Raw genomic sequence first — 24,672 nt, 5'->3', positions numbered from 1 at the left:
TTTGCCATTCCAGAGAATCCATCCTGAAATAATTTACTTTATAGTCCTATTATTCACGCCAATAAAGACTACTTGATTCATTAAAGGCCTCGGAATTGATTTTTAGCTGAAAGTATTGTAAACTGAACACAGTTACTGGTGATATACAGTTAGCATTAATAATTTTCAATGCAGCAGCATATGTTGATTTTTCCTTTGGGCCTTTTTATACCATCCTGATTTTACAATAATCAATTTCGAGATGACCATCCATATTAATCAATGACTGGCCATGTTAATGCCCAGAGTCCTTTATTCAGTCACAGCTGTCTGCACACAGAGAAAATGCTCTCCTGTTAAGCATGAAAGCTTAAGTATCATCCCAGGGAATACATACATGGAGCAGAAAACACACGTGGAGTCTTTTTCAAATCATTTTGCATAATTGATCCTCTGCTCCTGTAATCATGCTATTACAGCAGCTACCAGCCGGGCTAGTTTGCAGTGGTGGGGGAGAGTATTAATCTTATGATCCTACAAATGTCCAGCTAGTCTGAATATTAGCCAGATATGCAAAAGACAGAATTCAGGTTCTACATATAAATGTAAATCTGAAATTGATGTCTTCTGTTCTTAATCCTACAACTAAAAGTTCTTGTAAGTATTCTTTGTATTTAACATTTGGAAATCTACAAAGCACCATGTTAATGAGATAAGTAACTAAGTCTACAGTTTTTTTACCGTTAGATATTATATTCTGACATAGTCTAGAGGCTCCCCTCAAAGACTGGGCTTTCTTTTGCGAGATCGTATATGCAAATTATTAAACAAACAGCCTTTTTGAGTTTATGAACAATAAGCCTACAGTTCAATGCATAGATATAGTACTGCATTGAACACAAATCTGGACATGGATTTAGTCTCGTGCATGCACAACGCAAGCCATGATTAGGGCTGTAGGAAGTGAAGACACATGCTGCTTTATCAACCTACAATCCAAAGGCTGATCTTCAGAGATGCCTTTATGTGCCAGACGTAAACATCACACCTACCAGAGGTGGTTTAACTGAATCCAGAAGAGAAGGTTCCAGATTCAGCTAATCACACCATTCATTTTGAAAGTCATATAGAGATGTAAGGTAACAGCGCAGAAAATTGGGCTAGGATCCTTTCTTTCATTGCAGGCAATAAAACAACATGTCTTGAGCTGACAGCCAAAGGGTACTTACTGTCGGTACCCACTGAGCATTGGTACACAGACCTTGGCCTCCCATCTATTGACAGTTGTTTTTTCCTGCAAGGAACATCTCCCTTACAATTATTAAGCAACTTGCTATGCAGTATGCTGTGGTAAATATGTGTCATAATGTGAGAATACGTGGAACCTTAAAAACATAGTGCTACAATACAGACTACAACATTATCACTCAATAACCTAGGTATCCACCAGGCTCAGGGAGTGGTTACACAAAGATTGTGCCTCATTGACAACAGGAGTGAGTGCAACAGAATAAGAATTAGAAGTTCAAGGTAAGAAAGTGAGCCAGAAAGTACCCTGCAGTACAGAGACTAACGTCAGCTGAGTTGTTGGATCATCACTGTAAGGCAACCCGCATTACATCTCTATATGATTAGATCAGGGTTATGAAATTTCTTGGCAGATAAGAGGACAGACCATATGAATCCTTTTTATTCAGGAGCTGGATTGCATTATATAGCCAAGTTTTTGCTGGGCTATATGAATTGGTTCCAGGGACCAGTTCAGGTGTGCAGATAACCAGAGATTTCTAGTTTCCAGCACATGACTGGGCTGTGCAGTTCTATGTTTTAATTTTGGCTTTGGAAGAGACTTGGTATGCAACCCTTGGTGAAGCCACATAGCTTTTGAAAATCCAAATGTTTCTCACTGCCTGTGACAGCACCAAGATACTGTGGTGCCCACAATTTCCTCTGCAATCTGCAAGGATGGTGTTATTACTCATCCATTTCACTGGGATATAACTAGTTCTCACCGTAATGTCTTTAAACCTCCCAAACTCCTTGGAGAAAAAGGCGTATGGAGCTTTAAAGTACTTTTTCTTCCTGCTTTTGGGGCCTATCTGTTGAAAGAATGGGTCAAGTTTCACCAGCCCTGCTCTCAACAGCTGATATTAATTACTGGAATTACACCATTTTCCATGTCTGTTTTATCTGGAGGAAGACTGTATTCCCACACATGAAAGCAGTAGCACACAACATTTCAAAGCAAAATGATCCGTGCATTAAGGGATATTCGCACCCACTCTTTGTTCTATTGCTCTAGAAACCTATTCCCGATATTTCTTGATTGGCAGGACAGGCCCACAGGATATAAACTAAGATACCAGGTTTATATCCATTTTGCCACATGGCCAGTCAGCTTGTGTCAGTGATTTTCAGTCTCACAAGGTAAAATATATTCCAGGAGCTATTTTGTATCATTTCACTGGATGTGGAAAGCACAGAGAACTCAGCTTTGTTGCTCTTAAAATATTAATTTAAACTCACATCCATGTCCAGATCCCTTTCCTAATGGACTATAAGATTCAGTTTATTTCTTTCCTTATGTATATTCTTGCTTCTGTGGAGTCACACTAAAGATAAACCTGACCCAGTGTCTCATACGCTACATTCACCTTCTTTTACCTCTTTTTGAGGGATTTGCAGACCAGTTCAGCAAATTTCCTGTTTCAGAACAGAAGAGGAGGAAGCATTTCACTATGTTATTCTACAAATAAAAGCTCTATATTCGAAAACCAAAAACTAAAGGCTGCTTTTCTTTCAGATAGCTTTTCCAACCCATAGGAACATTAGAGAGAAACTTTTTCTTTCCAAGCAACTGATACCACAAGAGATCAATGATGTTACTATGGTATCATTGCTACTATAGTAGCATTTAAGTACCTATAAAATAGACACTTAAATTGTTTCTATTTCTACAGGCAGCTTTACATCATCATGTAAATTTAAGAGGCTAATTTTAATTTTTTTAACTGTTTATCAGCTGTATAATGTATTTTATAACGTATTCTACAATCCTAGCCCTGATTCTTTGTGGAACTTATATTCTAGCCTCTGCTTGTAAACAATCAATTTAAATTCTTACCTGTGTTTATAAACATTTTTTAGGAACCCAAAGGACCAGGACTGTCCACTTCATGACCCGCTGCGAAGTGTTCTGAACATTCACGGCTCTACCTGGAGTCAATGGAAACAGTTTGCAGATAACTAGGAGAATCGTAAGCTAATTGTATTCCACGTTTTTGCCTCTTTTTTTCTCTGAGGACTAGATGTGTTATTTTTGCAAGGGCAAGGAATGAGGGACAGAATCCAGCACTCAAGTGTCTATTTCTAATTATGCTAACTAAACTGGGAGTTCTATTTGCATGAGGTGACAAAATCAGTGTACAAAACTGTCGTTATGTTGATAGCCATACATAGAAACACACATAGTTATGCCCACATGTATTTTTAGGGATTCACATTAAAATACATCCAGGAATATTTATAGCACCTTGGGGGGGAAGGGGGCAGAGATTCTCTCATCCTCCTTGTTTTTCTTTGCTCATGTCTTAAGTTTTTCTACCAAGGTAGAAAAAAATAGATTTTTCCTGTCCACTCCAGTTTATAAGATTCCTTTTTATTTCACAGACATTGCAGTTTTTCAGTATTTCCCATGAAGGAGGATCACATAGTTGTTTTTCCTCCTATAACTGCTACATGCTGCTGCATAAGTCACAGGTGGGAAGTATTATAGAACCAAAAGGCCTGTTTGCTGCTAACATCCTTGCAACTCAGTTTCTTGTGGGAGAGAAAATGGAAGGCTTTAGGAGTGATTCTGAGTGCTTGCAGTTCTCTTTTTCATCAGTGGGAGGTGTAAGTTTCTAAAGCTTCTTAAAAACCAAGCCTCCCTGTGCAGGATACGCGAGTTTGGGTCTCTCTGGGCTGAGTGATTACAATTGCTGCAGAAGTGTTTAGATATACTCCGCAATATTAGTGGGTTCTTGTAGGGGTAACGCTGCAGGTATACACTGTGGTCTCATTTGCTTACAAGTGTCTGCAAGACAGGGGAAGCAGGAGCACATTTTGTGTATCTTACAGCTTTACACTAACATTGATCTGCTGAGAAATCTAGGTAAAGTTTGCCAATATTTCTGCAGGTTTTTACCACTTCCACCACTCCTTCTCTTCCTTTCTTGTCTACCTGGAGAGCACCCGATTAGCTCCCCCTGTCCCTCCAGTGCACTTTTGCCCTTTCAGACCATAGTAAGTTAGACCAAGGATCCCCTTAGACCCACCCCCCCAATGACCACATTTCCCAAGAACTAAGTACAAGTTTCACAGAAAAATAAAACCAGAGAGCATATGAAAGTATACCTGCAAAGTAGTCATGCATGAGCTTTTCTGCTGTACCAGCTCCTTAATTGGCAACATGAACCCTGTTTTTTCCCCCCATAGTCTTCAATATCAGCTGTTGACATACTGTACTTTCAATATTCTTTCACAAACCTTTCCCAAAACAAATGGATTAGTTTAATTTTAGCTTTTCCAGAAAATGGTATAAACCAAGTGATTATTTCTGGACTGGAGTGGGCTCACCCAGAACAAAATACCTGCTTAGATTGCTAAGCAGGGAGTAGAATACAATACTTACAGGTTGATGTTTCTACTGTTAGAAAGATACTAATAGCCACAATGAAATATAGTTGATTTTGTGGCAGTATTAAAGGCAAGTATGGATTCATGGAGTGGGGTAGGGGGGCAAGAAGGGAAGCAAAGTCAAGTCACTTTATGTACTAGCTAAGCAGCTAATGCTGTTGTCAGGGAAGAGCAAGAGCAGGACTGCTCCCCAGGGGAAGAAGAGGCAGAAGCCAAGGGGTAAATCCCACAGCTAGCAGGGGTATTGCCAACCAGGGCCAAATCCCACAGCACCCAAGGGAGGCAAGCAGGACAGACCAAAGATAATGGCTAGGTCCAACAAAAAGTCCAAGTCATAAGGCAACAATGTGGCAATGAGGCAGGTTCAAGGTCAAGCAGAGATACCAACCTGCAGGTCAGGATTAAGATCATGTCTAGTGACCTCCAGGCACATCTATAGCAATAAGACAGAGCTAAGAAGTCAGAATCAAAGGTTCCATAGGCATGTAGAGCTGCAACTGAGCCAGAGAACAAGCATTCCTCCATAATTCATCACAGATTGATGGCCCTGGGCTGAGCTTAAATAGAGCTCCTGGCCCCACAGATGTGGGGAGAAGCCCCAGGTGGGGCTGGTCATGGCCATTAAGGCTTATTAGTACAGCTGTTAAATTATGTGAGACGATTGCAGTGAGGTAGCTGGGCAATCTTTCTCTGCATTGAAATTAGAGCTGTGTGTGTGAACTTAAGGTTACAGCAACCTCTAGGAAAAGGGACAATTTTCTTCTTATGGTTCCTCAAATAAAGCTTCAAAGATCCTCATGGTCTGAAGTTCCCTGAGCATCAGCTCTGATCCAGGGAGGAAGGTGACACCATTCTTTAAGTCTTTGATACTCTTCACTGTTCTTTTTGTGGTGACCTCTAACAAGGAGCTGCTATCAACTTCTGAAGGAAAAAACAGTGTTTTTTCTCCAGGTTCCTTCAATATAAATGATCAGAATGGCTGCACAGATGCTCAAAGACTTTTGTCCACAGTCTATATTGAGTTTCTTAGGCTTGTTTCTTGAGATTTATTGGGCAATTTGCTGAGAGGAAAAAATAGCATCAACAGCCCCCAAAACAACCCACATATGCCCTGCAATGGTGTTACCCATACAGATGGAGCAGCTCCCTTCCCTTCTTTCAGTGTTCTTACCTGCACTCTGGTGATGTTTTCAGAGCATTTTCCTTGGGCATCTTCACTGACACAGTGAGGCAAATTCACCCCTCAGCGTGGTTGTTCCAGTTTCTCTGTACACCCAGGTAGGTATTTTTGCATGGATTACATTTGATGGACATCTGTGAAATCTTCCTTAGAATCATTATAACTGAAAAGTTGCTGTTTGAAACAAAACATACAGCTCAAAATCTGTTGCAGTTTTTTGTTATTCCTTTCCCTCACCACCCCCAGCACTCTCTGAGCTGTGAACAAGAAAGAGTACTGGGTAGCACAAAGTGAGAGGTGTTTGAAATGCAGCATTCTCCATCCTGAGTCACTGCTAGCCATCGGCTTCTTTTCTGAACACTTGTTTTCACTGCTATACTTTCAAATCAAATATGGCCTCACATTATATTCTTATTAAAAACCCAACCCTTTTAAAAACCTAAAATCGAACAGTTTCCTCTTTATTGTAGACAAGTGATTTTTAAAAACAAAATCTAAATACATAAAATGAAGCACTTGTTAGTGTTTCTGTAAAACAAACGTAGCAACATCTGCTGTTTTGCAGCTATAAACAGAAATTGATGCATTTTTCATCCATGTTTGAATGAAGATGAAGCGGCACAAGCGCAGTAGTGTTTTTGCAAGCCTCCAGTTTAATCATACCAAGTATTTCTTGTCTTCTGGCAATTCTACAAGTGCTGTCCTTGCACAAAGCCCTCCCATGCGGGTGGGTCAACCAGCTTCATGGGTACTCTGACCAAACTGCACAGGCGTATCGACTGAACTGTATGGGTGTAAAGACCAAACTGTGTGGGTATAGTAGCCAAACCACACGGGTACGTTGACCAAATCATACCTGTACGTTGACTGCACTGCATAGATAGTGACTGAACCCTACAGGGATAGCGACTGAGCTGTACAGGCTCACGGACAGGTATAGCGACTGAACCAGGCAGGTACACCGACTGACTGAACCATGGGGCACGCTGACTGGGCCACACACATACACCGGCTGGGCCATACCGGTGTGTCAACCTGCCACACACAGGCCATGGCACCACACAGCCCCTGAGGCCTGGGGACAGCCTGTGCTGCTCTGGTTTCGGGGGAGTGAGCCGGCCCGTTCCCTGGGCGCAGACCCTGGCGCCATCCCAGGCCTCAGAGGAGCGGGTGCAAGAGGGCTTTGCCGCCGGGCCACCTCTCCTCAGCGGGCCCCCCTCACAGCCCGCCCGGACTACATCTCCCAGGATGCAGCGCGGCGCCGGCGCCCTTAAGGCCCCCTGGCGGCGGCAGGCGGCTGTCTGCAGGCACGGCGGGGCGGGCTGAGGCGAGCTGAGCCCGGGCGGGAGCGGGCGGTGTCGAGCGGGGCGAGGGGCGCGGGCTGGTGCCGGTGCTGGTGCCCACCGGCCGGGACGGTGAGAGCCGGGCTACCCGCCGGTGAGGGCGCGGGAAGGGGTAGTGTGAGCTCGCCTGTGTGAGGAGCCGGTGCCGCGCCGCAGCCATGGGGAACCGCGGGATGGAGGACCTCATCCCGCTGGTCAACCGGCTGCAGGACGCCTTCGCCGCCATCGGGCAGAACGCCAACCTCGACCTGCCGCAGATCGCCGTGGTGGGGGGGCAGAGCGCCGGCAAGAGCTCCGTGTTGGAGAATTTCGTCGGGAGGTAAGGGGGTCCCTGGGGAGCCCCGCCGCAGGCAGGGCTGCGGGGTGCACGGGCAGCGCTGCTGGGCGGACGGGCAGCGGGGTGCACGGCCAGCCCGGTGCAGGGGCACAGCGGCTGGATGCACTGGCAGTGCAGCTCACCAGCAGAGCCGCTGGATGCATGTGCGGTGCGCCGGCAGCGCAGTAGCGGGGCAGCGCTGCAGGACGCCCGGGCGCTGCGGTGCAGGGGTAGGGAGGGGTGGAGGAGGTCTCCCCGCCTGGGGGGGGGAGATCTCCGCAGCGGGGTGCCCGCCTTTGCCGCACCTTCGGGGCCGGTGGCAGTCCGTCCCCGTCCCGTCCCCCCCCCACCCTCGCCGGGAGGTGCGCCCCGGCTGTTAGATAACGGGGGGGGGATTGAAATGTCAGTGGGGAGCAGCCCCATCCCCTCCCCTGCTCGGTGCGGGGCCGCCGGGCCGAGGTGCCCCCTCCGCCGGGCTCCGAGAGATGGATGTTGTCGCTGGGAAGGGAGGAGGGGTGCGGGGGGGTGTTTAAGTTTAATCTGCTCCGTCCCCCTCCCCCAGCGCTGCCTCGCTGTCCTCCATAGCGGATGCCATGTCAGGAGCTGCGGGGAGGCTATAGGAAGGACGGGGTTATCTCTCTCCTATATGCTCAAATCCCCGGGTGCTACCATTTTGTGACAGGCAATGTACTGATGCCTTCCCTTCATGTGACCTTCGCATTCATCATCTGCAACTTGAGTAAATTGCAGAACACGCTGCCTGGTTATCTGCTCCAGCGTAGGCACACAACACCTGGGGAGGGGAGTTGTTCCTCAGCTTGTTTCTGGCCTTGTTAATTAATTGTATTCAGTGATACACAGGTTTTAGTTATCAGGGTATTTTTTTATGCTATGAGGGGCATGCAGGTTGCTGGTGACTTGTCTTAAAAGCAGTGACTACTGTGATACCTGGTCAGATGCTTGTGTGGGTTTTTCTCTTTCAGCAAACTGCATTTGTGACATCCACTGAATGCCATTTGCTCACCCCTACTTTTTCTCTTAAGCTGTTTGCTGCTGGATGGCTTCTAAACCCTTTCTACTGTTGGAAGGGTCTGCGGTGTGTATGAATTGCTTGTTTGGCTGCAAGTAGCCCCAAATTCTGGACTTGTGAAAGGGTAGCCTTGAGCAGCAAGTGCAGGGTGTGCTGTGTATACTAGGAAGAAGGCACAGGGATTGTATCTGGTACAAAGAAAGCACAGTTGCAGCAAGATTTTTTTTTTTTCTTTGCTATAGGTACACCTTCAAAGAGTTTGGGGTCCTTTCTAGCTAACTTCCAACAGTCCATGCAGCATCCCCCAGGGATGCTGGGAATCATGCCAAGGGAAGGACATTGCAGGAACACATTTTACTGAGCCTCAGGTCATAGACTGGGATCTTATTTGTCTGTAGACACGGGAAGAAAATAATGATTCCTACCACCAAAGTGAAAAACTTGCTGTGCTGTAGCTTTCTAAGAAGGGGAAAATAGGTCTCCTGAAATATGTGAGCAGAACAGGTTCACCTGTTGGCTCTGGTGTTTTCATGCTTTCTAAGTACCGGCAGCCTAACCTCGTAAATCCTTTTTAGAGGATATATGCAGTCAGCGCTGCAGTGGCATAATATATAATGTAAAGCTGTGGGGCCAGAGGAGTGTTTGTCGAAGGACAGTCAGCATATCGGGATATGCTGCCCCTCTTTTAGACTGAGCAAACAGAAGAGGATATATTAATCCTTGGTGTGTATCCACTGGCACCAGTTGAGAACTGGGGATTTTATCTGCCTGGTCGAGAGCAAATGAATTAAATTGTTTTATGTCTCTTTCTGGTGACCCCTGTCCCAGGAGAGCTTGTGACCTCACTGTGTCCCATCAGTCGTCTCTCTAGCAGCAAGTTATAGTGCCATGGCTTTTAGAAAATGAAATAATGAAGGATCCCCTGAGCAGAAGCTGAGACACCTGTCTGTAGAAAAGCATTTAGAGGAAATAATTGGAGTGGAAATGGAAAATATGTCAAAGCGAAGAGGTCTTTCTCCATTTGATACCCTTGAGTGCTGGCTAGTTTAGAGACTGGTAACATGAGACATCTTGCCACACAATGTATGTGTATATGCTGCAAAACCCAATCCTGTTAAAATAATGTTGGGGGCCCTGCTGTAATGTGTAGTCTCTTTTCGTTTTGTGTGGGTATTGGAAACCACGATAAGAAGCTATGGAAATAGTATCCAGAATAAGCATGGATCCTCAATGTAATCGTGATGGGGCTGTTTTCTTGTCTGAATAGGCGTAAGAAGAAATTGTGTGTAGACTTTTGTGTACAAATACAATTATTGCTGTAGTGTGGACATGACATACGTCACTGCTTTAGCTTGATACCAGGATGGTGGTGCAGCTATTGCTCAGCAGCTGCTCACTGCAGAGTGAATGTGAGTGCTGATGAGTTTCTCTGAGTGGATGGAAATTGGGGCAAGAACAAATGCTGATGCAGTTGGTACTGACTGATGTGCTTGATGGGGACACTCCAGCAGAGGGGCTGGAGGCCCTCCCAGGGCTGGTTTCCCCACTCAGTACTTGCAGGGCTCCTTTCAAATTGTCATCAAGGCATGTTCACATAGCGGGGCAGCACACGTGCCCCCACTGCCAGACCTAGCCTGTGGCTATGCAGGACTTCAGTCTAGGGCTGTTGCTGACACCTTGCAGTAGCACCGAATCCCATGCACGCTGGAAACCTCAAAGCACAGAGGAGCGATGCTGACTGCAATCAATGTTTAGTTACATGTCTTACCAAACAAATATATTTTTTTTTCCTCCTGAATGCAATGGCTTACTAGTTGCTGCTAATTACTCTTCCAGTGTCACTTACTCTGCTGTTAACAGATTATCCAACAGTGCAGAGCCTGTATTTATAATACCAGATGTCAGTGTGGCTGCTATGTGTGCTTTTGCTGCCGGAGACTCAGCATGGTGACTAGGATACTGGCTGATGGTGTTTAGAATCACCGAAGAGATGAGAGAAGCCATGTAGAAGCCAGACAGGTGACACATCTCTTCGTAGACTGCTTTATCCTGGGCCCCAGAACTGGAAGGAAGGTTAATCGGGTCTGCTCCAGGCATTTCCTGTTGGTGTGGTTATAGGCTTGTAGGATAACTCCGGTTGGAAGGGACCTCAGGGGTCATTTAGTCCATTCTTATGGTGTTGTTACTTCTCTGCTGACACCTTTCTTAAATTAGAAGGTCTTAGAGCAGGCATCAGTACCAGCAAAATTGGTCCAATTAAAAAAAACAAAGCATGTGGTATGTGCTAATTCGACTTGAGAGAGCCCAAAGGACCAAGAAGGGGGGATATACAAGATGGCCCACAAAGCTGTTTGTGAAATCATCCATGTTCATGCCGCTCTTATTTTGCCATGTGAAAATACCAAATATAAGTGTGGTTTTTTAAATCCTAAGATCTTAGAGCACTGTTACACAAATCTTTGGATTTGTGGGAGTATTACTGTTATCTCTGCTTTACAAACAGGAAAAACGGAAAGCACTGGGCTGTGTTCAGATGGCTGCATAAATGGTCTGTGCCTTGTGTTCTTGTTGTCTGATCCAAGGCAGCCTGCTGCTCAGCCCCGCTAGGACAGCTGCATTGCTCTTCATAGAGAAAACAAGGCACCTCTGACTTCTGGAGAACAGATGGTTTAAGGGGGCTGCTGAGGAGGCAGTGGCTAAGGACTGGGAACAGTAGGTGGAAGGACTTGAATGGAGGTGAAGCCATCTCGTTCATGATCGAGGGAGCTAAGCAATGCCAAAGTTGTGGGAAGTGAATCAGGATTTACTTGACCCCAGACCTGAGCATTACCCCAAAAGTATCCTCTCTTGGAAGCTTTTATGGATCAAACCAAATAGGGGCACTTAGAAGTCTGTCACCAGGCTCCAATGGTACATGGTGAATTCGTTGATATTTGTATGTTGCCTGGAAGGAAATTGGAGGCAGGCGTGGACCTTAACTCAACTGTGTTGGGCTAACCTTGCATCTCCTGGCAAACTGAAATTTCAGCATGGGTAAAAGAGCAGGGAAAATGCAGCATTGCAATGCCTGTGGCAGTGGAAAGGATAAGTACCTATTAAGCTTGGTACTTGTGCTACATTAATTGCCTTGACAAAACCAGGCAAGGGCCAGGCAGCATGTGCTGCAACTGTGTCTTTGCTTTGCAATGTCACGTACTGAAAATGCAAAGCGAGATCTTGAAGCCACAGGATTTAGTTTGGCTTCAGGTATAACTTTGAGGAGCAACTTAATATCTTCGTATCTCAACCTTCCTCAGCCATTTAGAGATAAATACTTACACCCTCAAGATATGATGAGGGAATGCCTTCTTTGGTAACACATACTTTGGTTTGTTATGGGAAGCTTCTCCAGCAAAATACCTTCAGGGGCCAACAGCAGTATTTAGCAACTACGTAGAAGTGAAAGATGCTATAGGGATGCATACAGAGATGCAGATATTTGGCCTGTTGTGATACTGCAGGAAAACTGTTTTGTCAACTATCTTTGTGCTTTTAAGTTGCTCCAGCTTCTGCTGTAGTACATGCTTTGTAAGCTTGAGTGCTATGAAGAGAACTGAGGGTTTAAATCTTCTAAAAATCATAGCTATGTTATGTATAGACTGAGGATGTCCGTTGTACTGGGTAATGCTGAGAATCAATGCAATACTTCAGCAGCAGATTCAAATTTAAACAAGAAGATAACACTCACTAACTTGCTGTGCTCTGATCACAAAAGGGGTCCTTAAATAAGATTCTTCTATTTTTTTTGTTGTGCTTTGAGATATATGCCCAGAGTGCTGGCAGAGAGAGTAATTGGAAATCATGGACCCTTAATTGTTGTATGATAAATACATCTGTGAGCTGATCAAATGCTGTTGTGTATTTGCAGGTTAAAGACATAGGCATTGCTTGGAAGCTGACTTAGGGTTGCAGAGGATGGTGTAAGAGCCAGGAGTAGGATTCTGCTGTTTAGAGAAATAAATCGTGGTCAAATAATAGTCCTTCAAATGGCAGCAAGCCTTTGGTCTTCAGTGAAGAAAATACCTATTTTCATCTCAGATTAATTGGGGAAGGAAGAAAATATGGAGCACTGGGGGAAATGGATAATGTGTTACAGCAGACTACAAGATAAAATAAGAGAAATCTGTACAGCTCTGAGCAAACACTTGTGGGAGGAGGAACGCTAGGAGGAGATACATAATTAAGTTATAACATAACATGGATAACATAACAAGGGGGGGAAAAAAGCATGAATCTCAATGTCTGTAGATGCAGCAGCAGTGTCTGCCTGTATTTGTCCTCTGACTACTTGCTTTAATGTTATAGGGGTTGGCTCAAATACAAGTCTAATCTTTTCTACTTCCTGCAGCAGTTAGATGTTCTCTGCAGATCTCACTGTCTGACTGTATTCTTCAGCTTAACTCTTTAGTGATGATCTCATACTTCTGGTAACTGTCCACTAGCCTTATATCCACTAGGAAAAGAGATCCTTATGGTGTGTCTCGGATCATATCAGAATTTACCCAGGGAAAGGAAACCAGCTGTATCTCCAGTTTGGAAGCTGATGCTCAGTATTGTGCAAGTTGGGGCTTGCCTGGATGTACTGGTGTGTGAAAATGACAGGTTGCCTTGTCACTGCTGGAATTCATCACCTGATAGCTGGCAGATCAGGAGGATGCCTTCTTTGCTAGTGTGGACTCTTCCTTGTTACCATGATAATCCTCATGTTGGGAATCTTAGAGCATCCTGAGCTTCGATTAGTCCTTACTGTACTTTGAGATAGGTAAGTGTTATGGGTTTTTTTCTGTGTTTGCTTTATAAACAGTATGCTGTGATACAGGGCTGTAAAGAGCTGCAAAACCAGTGGGGGAAAGAAGTCAGAAGTTCTCAAAAGCATTCCCTATGCTAAAACTGTCAGCTGTTACTGTTTTTCAAAACTCCACGTGCTTATAACTTTTCACACAGTCAAAAAAAAAAAGGCAAAGCAAAGACAAACTTCTATTTTTAAAGGCTACTGATTGTTTTCAGAAGCCATAGTTCAATACTTAGCTGGGGATGCCAAGTCAAGTCCTTGAACCTGACTTCTCCAGATGCTCTGAGCAGGCAGAACTCCGCTAGACTTAAATAGAAGGTGTGGGAGTCTGCAGCACCTCCTATCTGAGGCAGCTTCTGAAAATGTTATTCTAAGGCAGGAAGCTAATCCCCTTCCTGATCTGGTGAATTACTGAATGTCCCTACTTTGTACTTAACTTCAAATTTGAGCCTGTCTGTACAAGTGTGAGTAAAAGTTCTTCTGAGTAAGGATTTCTTAGCATCTTTAAGATGAACCTTTTTGAGGAGAAATGGAAAAAGTTGACAACTTAGCATAAGTTAATCAAGAAAACAATTCTTGCTGTGTTCTAGCTGCTTGGGTGAAACTTATGATGCCTTGAGCAGCAAACTTAGTAGACAAGAGCAAACCCATGTGTGCTCCACCCATGTGAGCCAACACTCAGATTTTTGTTTCAGGCAGTGCATTTGAGTGGCAAAACCAGAAGATTTATTGAAGGGGTGGCAGGCAGTCACCTAGAAGCATATGGTGTTCAGCCTATATGCCCAATGTAAAATTGGTTTTGAGGTGGCATCTGTGAAAGGAAATTTACTGGTAATATGCAGGGTAAACCTAGTTCCTTGATATACCGCTAAAAAAAACACCCAAAAAACTTTGGGTGTAATACTTTCCTTCTCGGACTCGCAGATCTGTAACCATATGAGTCAGAATACTGCTAGCTGGGAGGAGAGCTAAAACTAAATCTGGTCCAAAAAAAAAAGAAATCTAGTCATGCATGGTGGGAAAATAGCTCACTAGTGGGACAGTTTCTTATTCTACTTGAAATTTTCTTTTCCTGATCTCAGACCGAGTTTTGCACATTCTGATAGAGTGAAAGCTCAAGGTAAAGGAATATTGTCTCTGACAACAGGCAGATGGGCATGTTCAGCCTTGAGATAGAGTTCTGTTCTCAGCTCTGAAACTAAATTCTTGTGTGACTAATTTTTTATACCTTTTTCTCCATCTGTAGAAAGGAGAGGCTGTTGCTCTCATGTCATGTAGGTGTATATCATTAATGGACACTTGAAATAACACTAGAAAAGGTTAACCATAAAGTAGGAAACTATTTTTCCTAACAATAAATTAAAACCCTGTAAGGGTGGTACAGCAATGTCTGCCTGAGCCCTTTGAAAGACCTGCCTTCTCTCCAGAAGTGGTGTGCCAAGAGCTTTAGCTGTTCATGCAGCCTCGTTTGCCCAATGTTGCTGGTTACTTAGGTCTCCTCTGCAGAGAGGTTGGGACTGATGCAGCCACCTTTGGCTGCTGGCAGAGATCAGATACTGGATTTAAGGAGTCAGAGTATTCTTAGAAAGCATTGGGAGATGAGAGGCTGCGCTAAATGAGCTGGTAGCACTTAAATTTTTGAGCATAGCCTTTCAGAGTAGGGATGGGCAGCCTTATAGAGGAAAGAGCCCAGGTTTTTGTCCCTAGTGACTTTAAACACTCAGGTGGTATGGTCAGACTGCAAGCAGGACAGGTTCAGAAAAGCTCCAAAAAGCTATTTCTCTTTATTTACATTTATCTGTGATCCTTCTAAAGCATGCATCGTGCTTAATTTTGAGTGGCTTGATGGAGTTTAGTCATGAGAACTGGATGTCTTGCTCAGGACTAACTACTATAAATATTGGGGTGGCTATGAAGAGGGGACTGAGACAACACTTCAGTGTTTGCTGAGGAGCAGCCAAGAGTGTGCATCAAAACATTGTGGCGGGCAACTGAGAGCACAATTTATTATTAGATGTTTAAACAATTATTCCAGGTGACTTGTTGATACTTTGTACTTATGTCCAGCTGTTTGTTTTCAAAGTCCTATTAGTGAATACTTTAATAACAATTTAATGTAAAGCGGCTCAGTAATTTACCTAAACTGGTCTTATATAGATGGGCAGACAGGACAATTAATTTGCTGACGGTTGCTTCTTGTGTGACCTTCAAGCTTGTCACAACTCCTAGGCTGGTGCTGACTATAATAGATAACTGCTCTTCTTTCCTTCAAGACACAGTAGAGGCAGAATGAGCCCTGAGTCTGAAATCTAACAGTGTCTCTGATTGTTCTCTGCCACGTTAGATGCTCTGAAAGCTTTGGCAGACCCAGCCATGACCAAATGGAAGTGAGATGGTGTTTCAATCCCTGCTCAGTAGCTTCTTGCAGTTCAGCATAACATGCTTTTGGAAGTATCTTGGAAGCAGACGTTATGCAAGCTCCTCAAGCTGTGTCTTGCTGACTGGAAGCAAACTTGCCAACTTCTGCCACTTTTCTGCAAGTCTTGTGACTTGTGTGGCTTTTCTTAGAGCCCTGGCCACAGCAATTAAGCTAACAGAAGAGCAGTGTAGCTTTTGTATTGAAAACAGCAATTTCTAACATGGATGTTAGAAAGGTACATGGAAGGTACTTTTTCTTTAAAAGATGCTGTTTCCCTAAGTGCTCCTGGAGACAAGTATAAAGAATCCCAAAACTTCTAAGACCTGCATTGTCAACTCTTCCCTTCCTAAAAATCAGGGCTTAGTCCCAAAACTATAAGCTCTGCTAAAATACTTGTGTTGCAGTCACAATGAACAATAAATTATACACAATGAGGTTTGGAATAAACCCAGTTCCTCACTTGTGACTGAAATGGGAATTGAACTCGAGTCTCGGGGGGTGAAAATACTATTTTAATAGTGCATTGCCTCAACAGTCCCCTTTAACACTCCCTTTCCTGTTTCTTATGGCTTTAGGTTGCATTGTTGCAGCTGTGTTGAGGGGTGAAGAGTTAATGCTACCATAACAAACATGAGAATTGCTGGGATCCTGCCTGACTATGCTAGGACTGTCATTTTGTGGCTGTGAAACAGTCTTGATGTAAGAGTGGCCAGTGTAGTATATGGGATGCCTGAGAGAGGACATAGCTCATACTAAATGGATACTGCTGTGGATTTTGGCTGAAGAGCCAGGCAGTGTTGCTGTAATGCTGTATTAAAGCTGAGCATAAACTGCAGCCATATTTCAGAGTAGTTTTTCAGCTGCTTTTAGACCCTTTCTCAAAGCATCAATAGGCAGAAGTCTACAGAGATGCTGAGTAGTCGGTTCTCAACATCTGCAAATGTTTTCACAGCAGAGCTAACTTACCCTGGAGAGCACTAGGAAAAACTATTATTTTTGCTTTTGTTTTTGAGAATGGAGATTCGGGGACAGGGGAGGCTGTGCTGAATTTCTTAGAACAATGAAAGTGGTACCTAAAGGCAAAAATCTTGAAGTCTTTGTTCAGTTTCTCCTCTTTGCCTTCCTGCCACTCTTGCACATCTAAAGGCAGAGTAAGTTATGTAGGATCTGGCTCAGGGCTCTGACAACAAATTAACAGGCTGTTTCAGCTCCGAGAGCTCTTCCTCATCCAAGTAATTATAAACCTCTACAAACAGGGGCTTATAATGAAAGTAACTGTCCATTTGCCACCTGCGTGCCAGCACAGGAACAATTCTCTGTCAGCAAGGGAATACACCTGATGACCTGTTAGTTCAGAATTAAGCCAGTAAAAAACAAAGCTCTAACCCTCACAGTTTTTATGCTGATGTTTAGCTCCATTGACTTGTTTATGATTTACTCTGAATTTACACTGCTCTGGGTCAGGATGGGGCCCCTTGATTCTAATACACGTTAGGTTTTCTCTCTTTCTGGCTGCTGTGATCTCTTGAGTAATCTCTGGCTATTTCTTAAGCTGATTGTGTTTTTACTTTTAATAGAAGCTCCTCTATGAATAGCTGGGAATTGCCTGAGCATGGTGGGGCCCTTGAGAGGAGATCAGTCGCAGTGGGGTTATAGCTAGAGGTAAGGAGGAGATTGGTACATACCAAAATGCAGAATACCCTCACGGATTGGTGCATGACATTTGTCACACTGCAGAGCTGATGCTGCAGCTCCAGTGCTGAAACTCAGGTCACCTCTTCTACATCAGTGCAGCTCTCAGCAGAGATCCCAGCAATGTACTACTTCCCTCTGGGCTGTGCTACTTTGATTTTGATGTTCCTAGGCATTATTCTCTGCTTATGTCTGTTCACACAAGATGTGTTTGTTATGCTAGGCCTGCAAACTACCTGGCACCCCAAACTCATCTTGGAGAAAGAGGTCCATTTCCTGAATGAATTTGTATAGACTATTGAAAGAATGGTGTTGAAAGAATACTTACTGCAAAAGAACAAGTGAGGCACTGCATTAACCCTTGATATTTTGCCATCTTCTGTTTGGACAAAGTTGAATTCAAACTGGACACCTGGAAAGGCAAAAGCAAACGTTACTAGAAATCAGTGTATTGGTTTGAAGGTGTGTGGGGGGAAGATACCAGGGGAAGGAATTTAGATAAACCCTTTACTTGTGGAAAACAGGGAAAGGAATGGAAGACTGGAAGACTCTAGTCTGTTTGTCCAGGTCACTATGCCACAATTTTGCTATAGATTCAGAGTGCCTGTTAATAGGCAATACCAATTTTGACCCTCCTCTGCTTTTTGAATTTAAGCCCTAAGTTTTCCATGAAGACTTGGACTCCTTCAGAAATTCTGTGGATGTGCTGTCCCACTGGCTGGTCAAAAGGACTCTGGCAGACACACTGGAATCAGCCAGGACGTCAAAAGCTCATCTTTCTGGGACTATTGATTCAACTTTCATTCTGGTATAGCCTGGAATGAAGATGTTTTGTGTGGTTTTTGAAGTAGAGTTTAATGCCTCTGACTTTGCTCTGCACTAGAGGTGTTAGCAGTCAGTCTGCTGGCTTTTCGTCAAGGGCTTAAGAAGCAGTGCCTCTGCACCATGTTTCCAGCCAGGGTGATCCTAATTATATCTGAAACTGCAGAGGTGCAGTGCATAGCAAGGAGCTTGGCACTGTTCCTGCATACTTGTCCAGGCAAAGCAGAGATGTAAATTGGCATCTTAAATTCCCTCTGCAGGACGACCATGCACCTTGGACAGTTTGGTCAGGATGCCCGAGTGCAGCGTAACTCTGTTACCCCACATAACTGTTCTTTCTATCTGGCCTGTTGGAAGGGAAGCAGCCTGCCTCCCTGTCCACAACACCCACTGCCTCTTACCGCTGACCCAAGAGAAATTATCAGGGTATGTGCATTCAATTTTATAAACCCACCACCCATGTCTGGCCAGTAGTAGCACATCATGGCTTGAGGTACCACCTCCTTTCCTCATACAGCTTCTGTTTGGGTTTTGTATTAGTGGGCTTATCAAAGTGATTTTTGCCTTTTCCAATGAACTCTTTCAGTTGTCTGTACCCTTTATGGCATTCAGGCTCTAGGGAGATTGTCTCCTTTTCTAGCACACAGTGCTGTCTGGGAGTGGAGGAAGTGTCATACTGCAGTGATGAAATGTGCCTTGAGCTATGTTTGTCCTTCTCTTAGGTCTTGCAGCAAATACCAGGACTCCAGAGGTGGTGGAGTTTTTGACAGGAAATCTAAGATGACACTTAGCATGAGTGTTTGGTATCTTTGAGTCTGCCATTGTATCTGGTTTCCTTCTCTGAAGGAGAGAAGGGCAAAAAGGGGGATAAACTCCTTTTTATCCAGAGTCTCCATGTGACGAGTACCTTGAATAGTAGTTACTGCTGCACAGTCTAGTGGTGTCCCTGAATACAGGAGAGCCTTTACTGCTGGACAACCTTTAGTCTAGACTTAGCTGCAGCCTGACTCCAGAGAGCTAGGACAGATTAAGACACTGGTGGTGGGAAATAGCAAGGTCAGCCTGCTGCTCATCGGTCTTAGCATACATTAATCCCAGGGTGTTATTGTGGCTATGCTTTCCCATCAGTCATTCCTGTCCCAGAGTTTTAGTGTACAGCTTGTGCTTTTGTTTTCTCCCAGCTCAAGTTGCAGGTGCTGTACGGGTCATGTTTTTCAGGGCTGCCACCCTTCTGTTATGGCAAAGCCAGGATTTGTGAGTAGATTTGTTTGTGCCAAAGCAGAGCAGTGTTACTGCAGTATTATGACAGATCAGTGCAGCTTCAGAAACAGACAAGCAAAGATGCTGGGTCATGGGTTTACCTTTATGGTCATAAAAAATGTGGTTTTTTCACTACTGCCATTAGGACTGGACTAATTTGATGCTCTAGGGTGTTGTTGATGCCTGATATCGTCCTCTTTGAGACTGGAAGTTGCAGGGAGATTCTGGAAATAAAATCTACATGACATTTTTTTGCCAGGGTATACATGCTTCGGAGGGAGCAAAAGGAAAACTTGCTTTCATGCTATGATGGTGAAAAGTCAGCAAGGCAGACAGAAGGGTCTGGTTTACAGCTTCTGGGGTGGAGAATACATCACGCTAGTGCAATATTTCTTGTACCTGTGGCTCTGGAGGCCTCTGGACCCAGCAAGTGCTGTAGTTGCTTTTCCCCTGAATCCTGGTATCTCTACCCAGATCTGGTGTTATGTTTGTTTTTTTTGAATGAGTGAAACCAGCCTTGTTTTCTTTCTCCTGGGATTGTAATTCTTGAAGTCAAAGCTGTATTTTCCACAAATGTGTAATCCTTACTGCCACATCCATTCAGAATACACCAGGCTGCTTATTCCCTTGAGTTCCTGATATTGTCATGTAGAATCAGTGCTCTATTATTCTTTACCTTGAATATCCCAAGGCAGCAAGTAAGATCCAGGACTTCATTTTCTATTACCCAAAAGATCCCAGAGGAAGCTGCACAGCAGCAGTGCTGCAATTTTCTGCTCTCTCAAGACTCCTTCCTTCCCCAGCGCTGCAGCCTAGAGTCAATGCGGCATTTGCTATAATGGGCAGTGACTTTTTGAGATCAGGCAATGCACTGTAGGCTGTACCACTCTCAAAATAATCCTCCACAGTAAAAATGCAGAGTTCCAAACAAGAAAATCCCTTTACAGTTTTTTACTTGCAAAAATACAAAGAGGAAATTGGCTCACAAGTGCATTTGAGGTGTTGGAGTGCTCTGTTTTCCTTTCCCACCTGTGTTCTATGTCCTCATGTATTCTGGGTGAACCCATCTGCAGGAAGATAGCAGGGAGGGATCTGGCAGATAAGTCAACCCTCAAAATGGAGGAGGGGAAGGATATTCCTGATTAGTTCTCTCGCAGCAGAGAACAACTGAAGCAAATGACATCTCGGGTGAGATGGTTGGGTTTGTATGCCAGGAGTACCTCTTGTTTCTCTTGCAAACTCTTGACCTATAGCTGTAGACACTTGCTTAAAATCTCTCAGCCTCAGCAGCTTGGGGCTGATGCACAGCAGTGAGGGATGCAGGAGCTGTGTGGACATCAAACTGATTTGTTTCTATGGAAACAAGTAGATTTCTCCATGTTGTAGGGAAGTAGGAGGGGAATTATCCCCCTGGGCCTGGCTGTGGCTCTCAAATTGGATTGGTTGCTGCACTGCAATTGTAGAGCAGCAGCCCATGAAGGGATTATCTATCTAGTCAGTGATCACAACTAGGGAGAGAAGTACGTGGATCCAATCTGCTCCCATTGCAGGCTTCCTCAGCAGGGATGACACAAGGCACTGTCATTGTGTGCCAGGATTCCCAGGGTCACAGCCCTCCATGGCACTTAAAAGCAAAGAATTTAATCTGTCACTCGTAGCCAGAAAGGAGGCCTGCATTACAGTACAGGCAGCTGTGACTGTATCCTGCCCAGACTTTTCAATCAGGATGGCTAAGGTGATGGACTGTGCTCATACTTTAGCACACATTCTTCTAGGCAAGAGCTGAGAACTATTTGTGGTGTCTGCAAGGACTGGGGGAAGCTGGGCTCTTTCAGACAGGCTTCAAGTGTTGCTGAAGAAATTATTGTATATCCTGTTATATTTGGTGTACTGCTTTCAGAAAGTCCCAGCACCTGAAGTCCTGTGGCTGGGGAGGATGATTTTGAAACCTTTTTTCTAAAATTAAAGTTAATCTCATGAAACCAGAGAAGGAATCAAAGCATAAATATAAACCTTGATCAACATCTTCAAATAAGAACAGTACTTACTAAACCCCATATATTCCTAGTGGTCTGTAGTACTGAGTCTGTTTGAATGGACCCTGTGCCCTTGTGCAAGATCCTAGTGCTGATCTTTCAAAAGGGGCTGACCAGCACCTCTGTATTGCAGACTCATGTCCTAAAGGTACTTGTCTATCTAGGCCCCAGCAATGACTCTGAGAGGGAAAGCTTAGATTTCTAGATAGAAGGAAAGCAGACCATGGAAAACTGGCAAAAATGGTAATGCCTGTGTGTGTTTGAGCCTCTTCCCAAGGTATTCCCTTGTCTGTTCTCTTCTTCCCTCCTACAAATGTAGTGCAGGAGCTGTGTAACCCTCTCTGATGGAGAGAAATTCCATTTACTCGGCTTCTGTCTCCTCTCACTGTATATAGGGACTTTAGTACATGTTATGTAAACTGAGCTATAGATGGAGTGCAGCTCAATCAGAAATTCTTGCTTTATGCTTTGTAATGCAGCCAGTGAGTTGATGGGATGTGGTAACCCTTGGTTATGGGTTTGCAGGGGTACATCAGAAGAATGTAGCAACATCTCTGCCTTACTTTCAGGTCATCTAAAAAATATATATATAGTACACCTCAAAAGTCAGGCCAGATCCTGCTGTAAGGTCTACCAAGCATAAAGCTAGGGTGTGCTGGCCTCCTTGGAATTACTGTAGACATACAGCAGCAGAAATCCCTGGGGCAAACTGTTGGCTATGGCAGTTTACTCTGGGCTGGCAGGCCCCCAGGACATTGAATAAGTGTGTAATACGTAAAGTATAGGAATGCTTCTGACCTCCTTGGATGTCTCTTGCCCTGTGGAAGCAGTACAGCCATGAAGCTCTGTAGTTCTGCATCAGATTGACTTGTGCACAGAGGCTCTAGGGCAGCCGTGACTTGGCATAATGCATACAGCTGTCTTCCAGATTTTGATGTACCCTGAAGCTAGTGGAGTATGAAACAGAAAAATCAGCCCAAAGGATTCAAATCAAAATAACAACAGGAAAACTTTTTCTCTTCTCCCACTGCTTCCAGAGACCTGCATAGAGGCATGTTCAGGAGAGGGGCTGAGTGAGATACAAAGAAGGGAGATATGAAAAGAGTGAATGAGAGAGGCACTGACTGCAGTGACTCCTGGGAACCAGTCTGTGCAGTCAGAGATAAGCCAGAAAGGCAGAATTTAGTGCACTCTGGAAGAGATTTAGTGCACTCTGGGAGGGGTAGAGGAGAGCGCTGTTGCTAAGCAAGTATTCATGTAAAAATTGCTATGCACTTTCTTCTTTGCTTTAGCAGTGTTTATAAAGGTGCTGCAGGCTGAAGTCTGAACATGGCCACTGCAGCTGAAGTATCAGGGATGCAAGAGAACATTGCAGAGGGCCTGTCCCCTCTCTAGTTGTCTGAGCCCCCTCTGCCCACACTGACTCAACAAATGTGTTCGGAGTGGGGGAAACACACTTTTGATTAGCACTTTTGATGTTCAAGGCATGTGGGTCCTCCTAGAGACCCACAAGAGCACATAAATATAACTAAGTATTTCAGTAACAAAAGGCTTTCTCTTCTTCTGTAGGAGAGAGAAGACCTACGATCTACCAAAAATTACAAAGACGGTGACACAGGGAACAGGACTGGAGACTGTCACCTCTGTATATCTAGATCAGTGGCCAAGTAGTTGTGCTGTGTCCCATGAAGAGAAGACAAGCCCTATGGCTGAGATGGAAGCTCAGTCAGCTGCTGTCTCTCCATGGCACATCGTTTAGTCCCAAATGTCAGTGAAACAAACCCCACCATTATGCTTGCTCATGAGGAACTGGATTTGACTTGCCAAACATACTGTATGTAGGCTTTCAAACAGCCAGCCATGCAGTTTTCTATGGAGGTGGATTCTCTTGGAGGGTGGCAGTCTCCTGAAAGGTTTCCTGTCTTTTTGGCAAAGCCTGTGATGTGGGATCATTATGGTTTTTGAAATGTCACCTTTTGCAGTAAATGTAGGTTTCTTATGTGGCTTTATTTACTTGATATGTTAACTCTATTGAATAGACTACTTTTTTTCTTACTTTGAATAAAGTGAGAGCACAGCATGGGAAAAAGATGCAGGAGAGCTCCAGAATACCACACATCCTGGTCAGTTGTAAAAGGGGCAGAGGACACAAAACAGAAAGGTGATTCTTGCAGTGAGAATCATAATGTCAATTCTGGAGCAGGATGTGTGTGTGAACATGTAATAAACCTATTTCTACACTTACTTTTTTTCTTAGAGTGGATTAGCATAGTTGCTGTCCTCTCATGTTTGAAGACCACAGTGCCTCAGTCTCTGCATAAAACCTTAGTAAAGGCATCTCAGACAGAATAGCACTCACACTTGCTGGGGACCTGTGCTGGTATCAACTGCAGTGCTGTGCAAAGGAATAGAAGAACTCAAGGCAGACAGGGGAATAGGAGAAGATGCAAACTTCAGAAGTTACTTTCTAGTTCATTATCTATCCTCTCTGACTCTTGTTTGCAAATTATCCAGTAGTATGCTATAAATGGGTCTAGCTTATACTAGCATTTGTGCTTCACCCTGCTCGGGCAGCACCTGTGACGTTTGTAAGACCGTCTCTGGGAACTCGCCTTATGTACATCAGATTCCCAGACCTTGAAAAGAGGTCTGTTTGGCCCTTCTTGGTTACTGATCTGGAGAGCTGTATTGGGGAGAAATGGCTAGGTGTTGGAGATGCTGTTTGAGTGCCAGAACTACTTAACAAAGCAATTGTAAGTGTTCCAAGTCAGCACAATAGTGTTAACCTCCCATTGTGCTACTGTAAATAGGAACTCAAGGTACAAGGCAGCAGGAAGCCTTCTCTTTAATTTTTTTTGTTTCTGCTAACATGTATATTATGATGACACTCATGAACTATTGCCTGTCTTTATTTTTCACAATTGTATACTTGAATAATGAATCATTGTGCACAATAATATTGCCAGTATGCTGGAATGTGGTGTACTTACAATAGATCTTTATTTCTATATGTATCCATTGTGTGACCAGTACCAATTACACCCTAAGAAATGATAGTATACCAAGTGCTTACGGAATTGCTCTTTC

The 24,672-nt window shown here is 44.2% G+C and overlaps 1 protein-coding gene across 14 annotated transcripts in view; it reads left to right on the top strand.

Annotated features, from left to right (window-relative positions):
• Window positions 1-7,245: 7,245 nt before the first annotated feature.
• The window catches only part of DNM1 (dynamin 1), a 69,132-nt gene continuing 51,705 nt past the window's right edge, over window positions 7,246-24,672 (top strand). For all 14 annotated transcript variants that reach the window (XM_050907791.1, XM_050907788.1, XM_050907796.1 and 11 more), the window contains exon 1: window positions 7,246-7,498. In XM_050907791.1, the coding sequence (XP_050763748.1) occupies window positions 7,338-7,498 (161 nt within the window). In that variant the 5' untranslated portion in view covers window positions 7,246-7,337. The remainder of the gene's footprint in view (window positions 7,499-24,672) is intronic.

Source organism: Gymnogyps californianus, chromosome 18 (genome assembly GCF_018139145.2).
Source record: "Gymnogyps californianus isolate 813 chromosome 18, ASM1813914v2, whole genome shotgun sequence".
Classification (NCBI taxonomy): Eukaryota; Metazoa; Chordata; class Aves; order Accipitriformes; family Cathartidae; genus Gymnogyps; species Gymnogyps californianus.
Note: the sequence above shows the minus strand (reverse complement) of the source record. Positions and strands in the feature narration are given on the sequence as shown.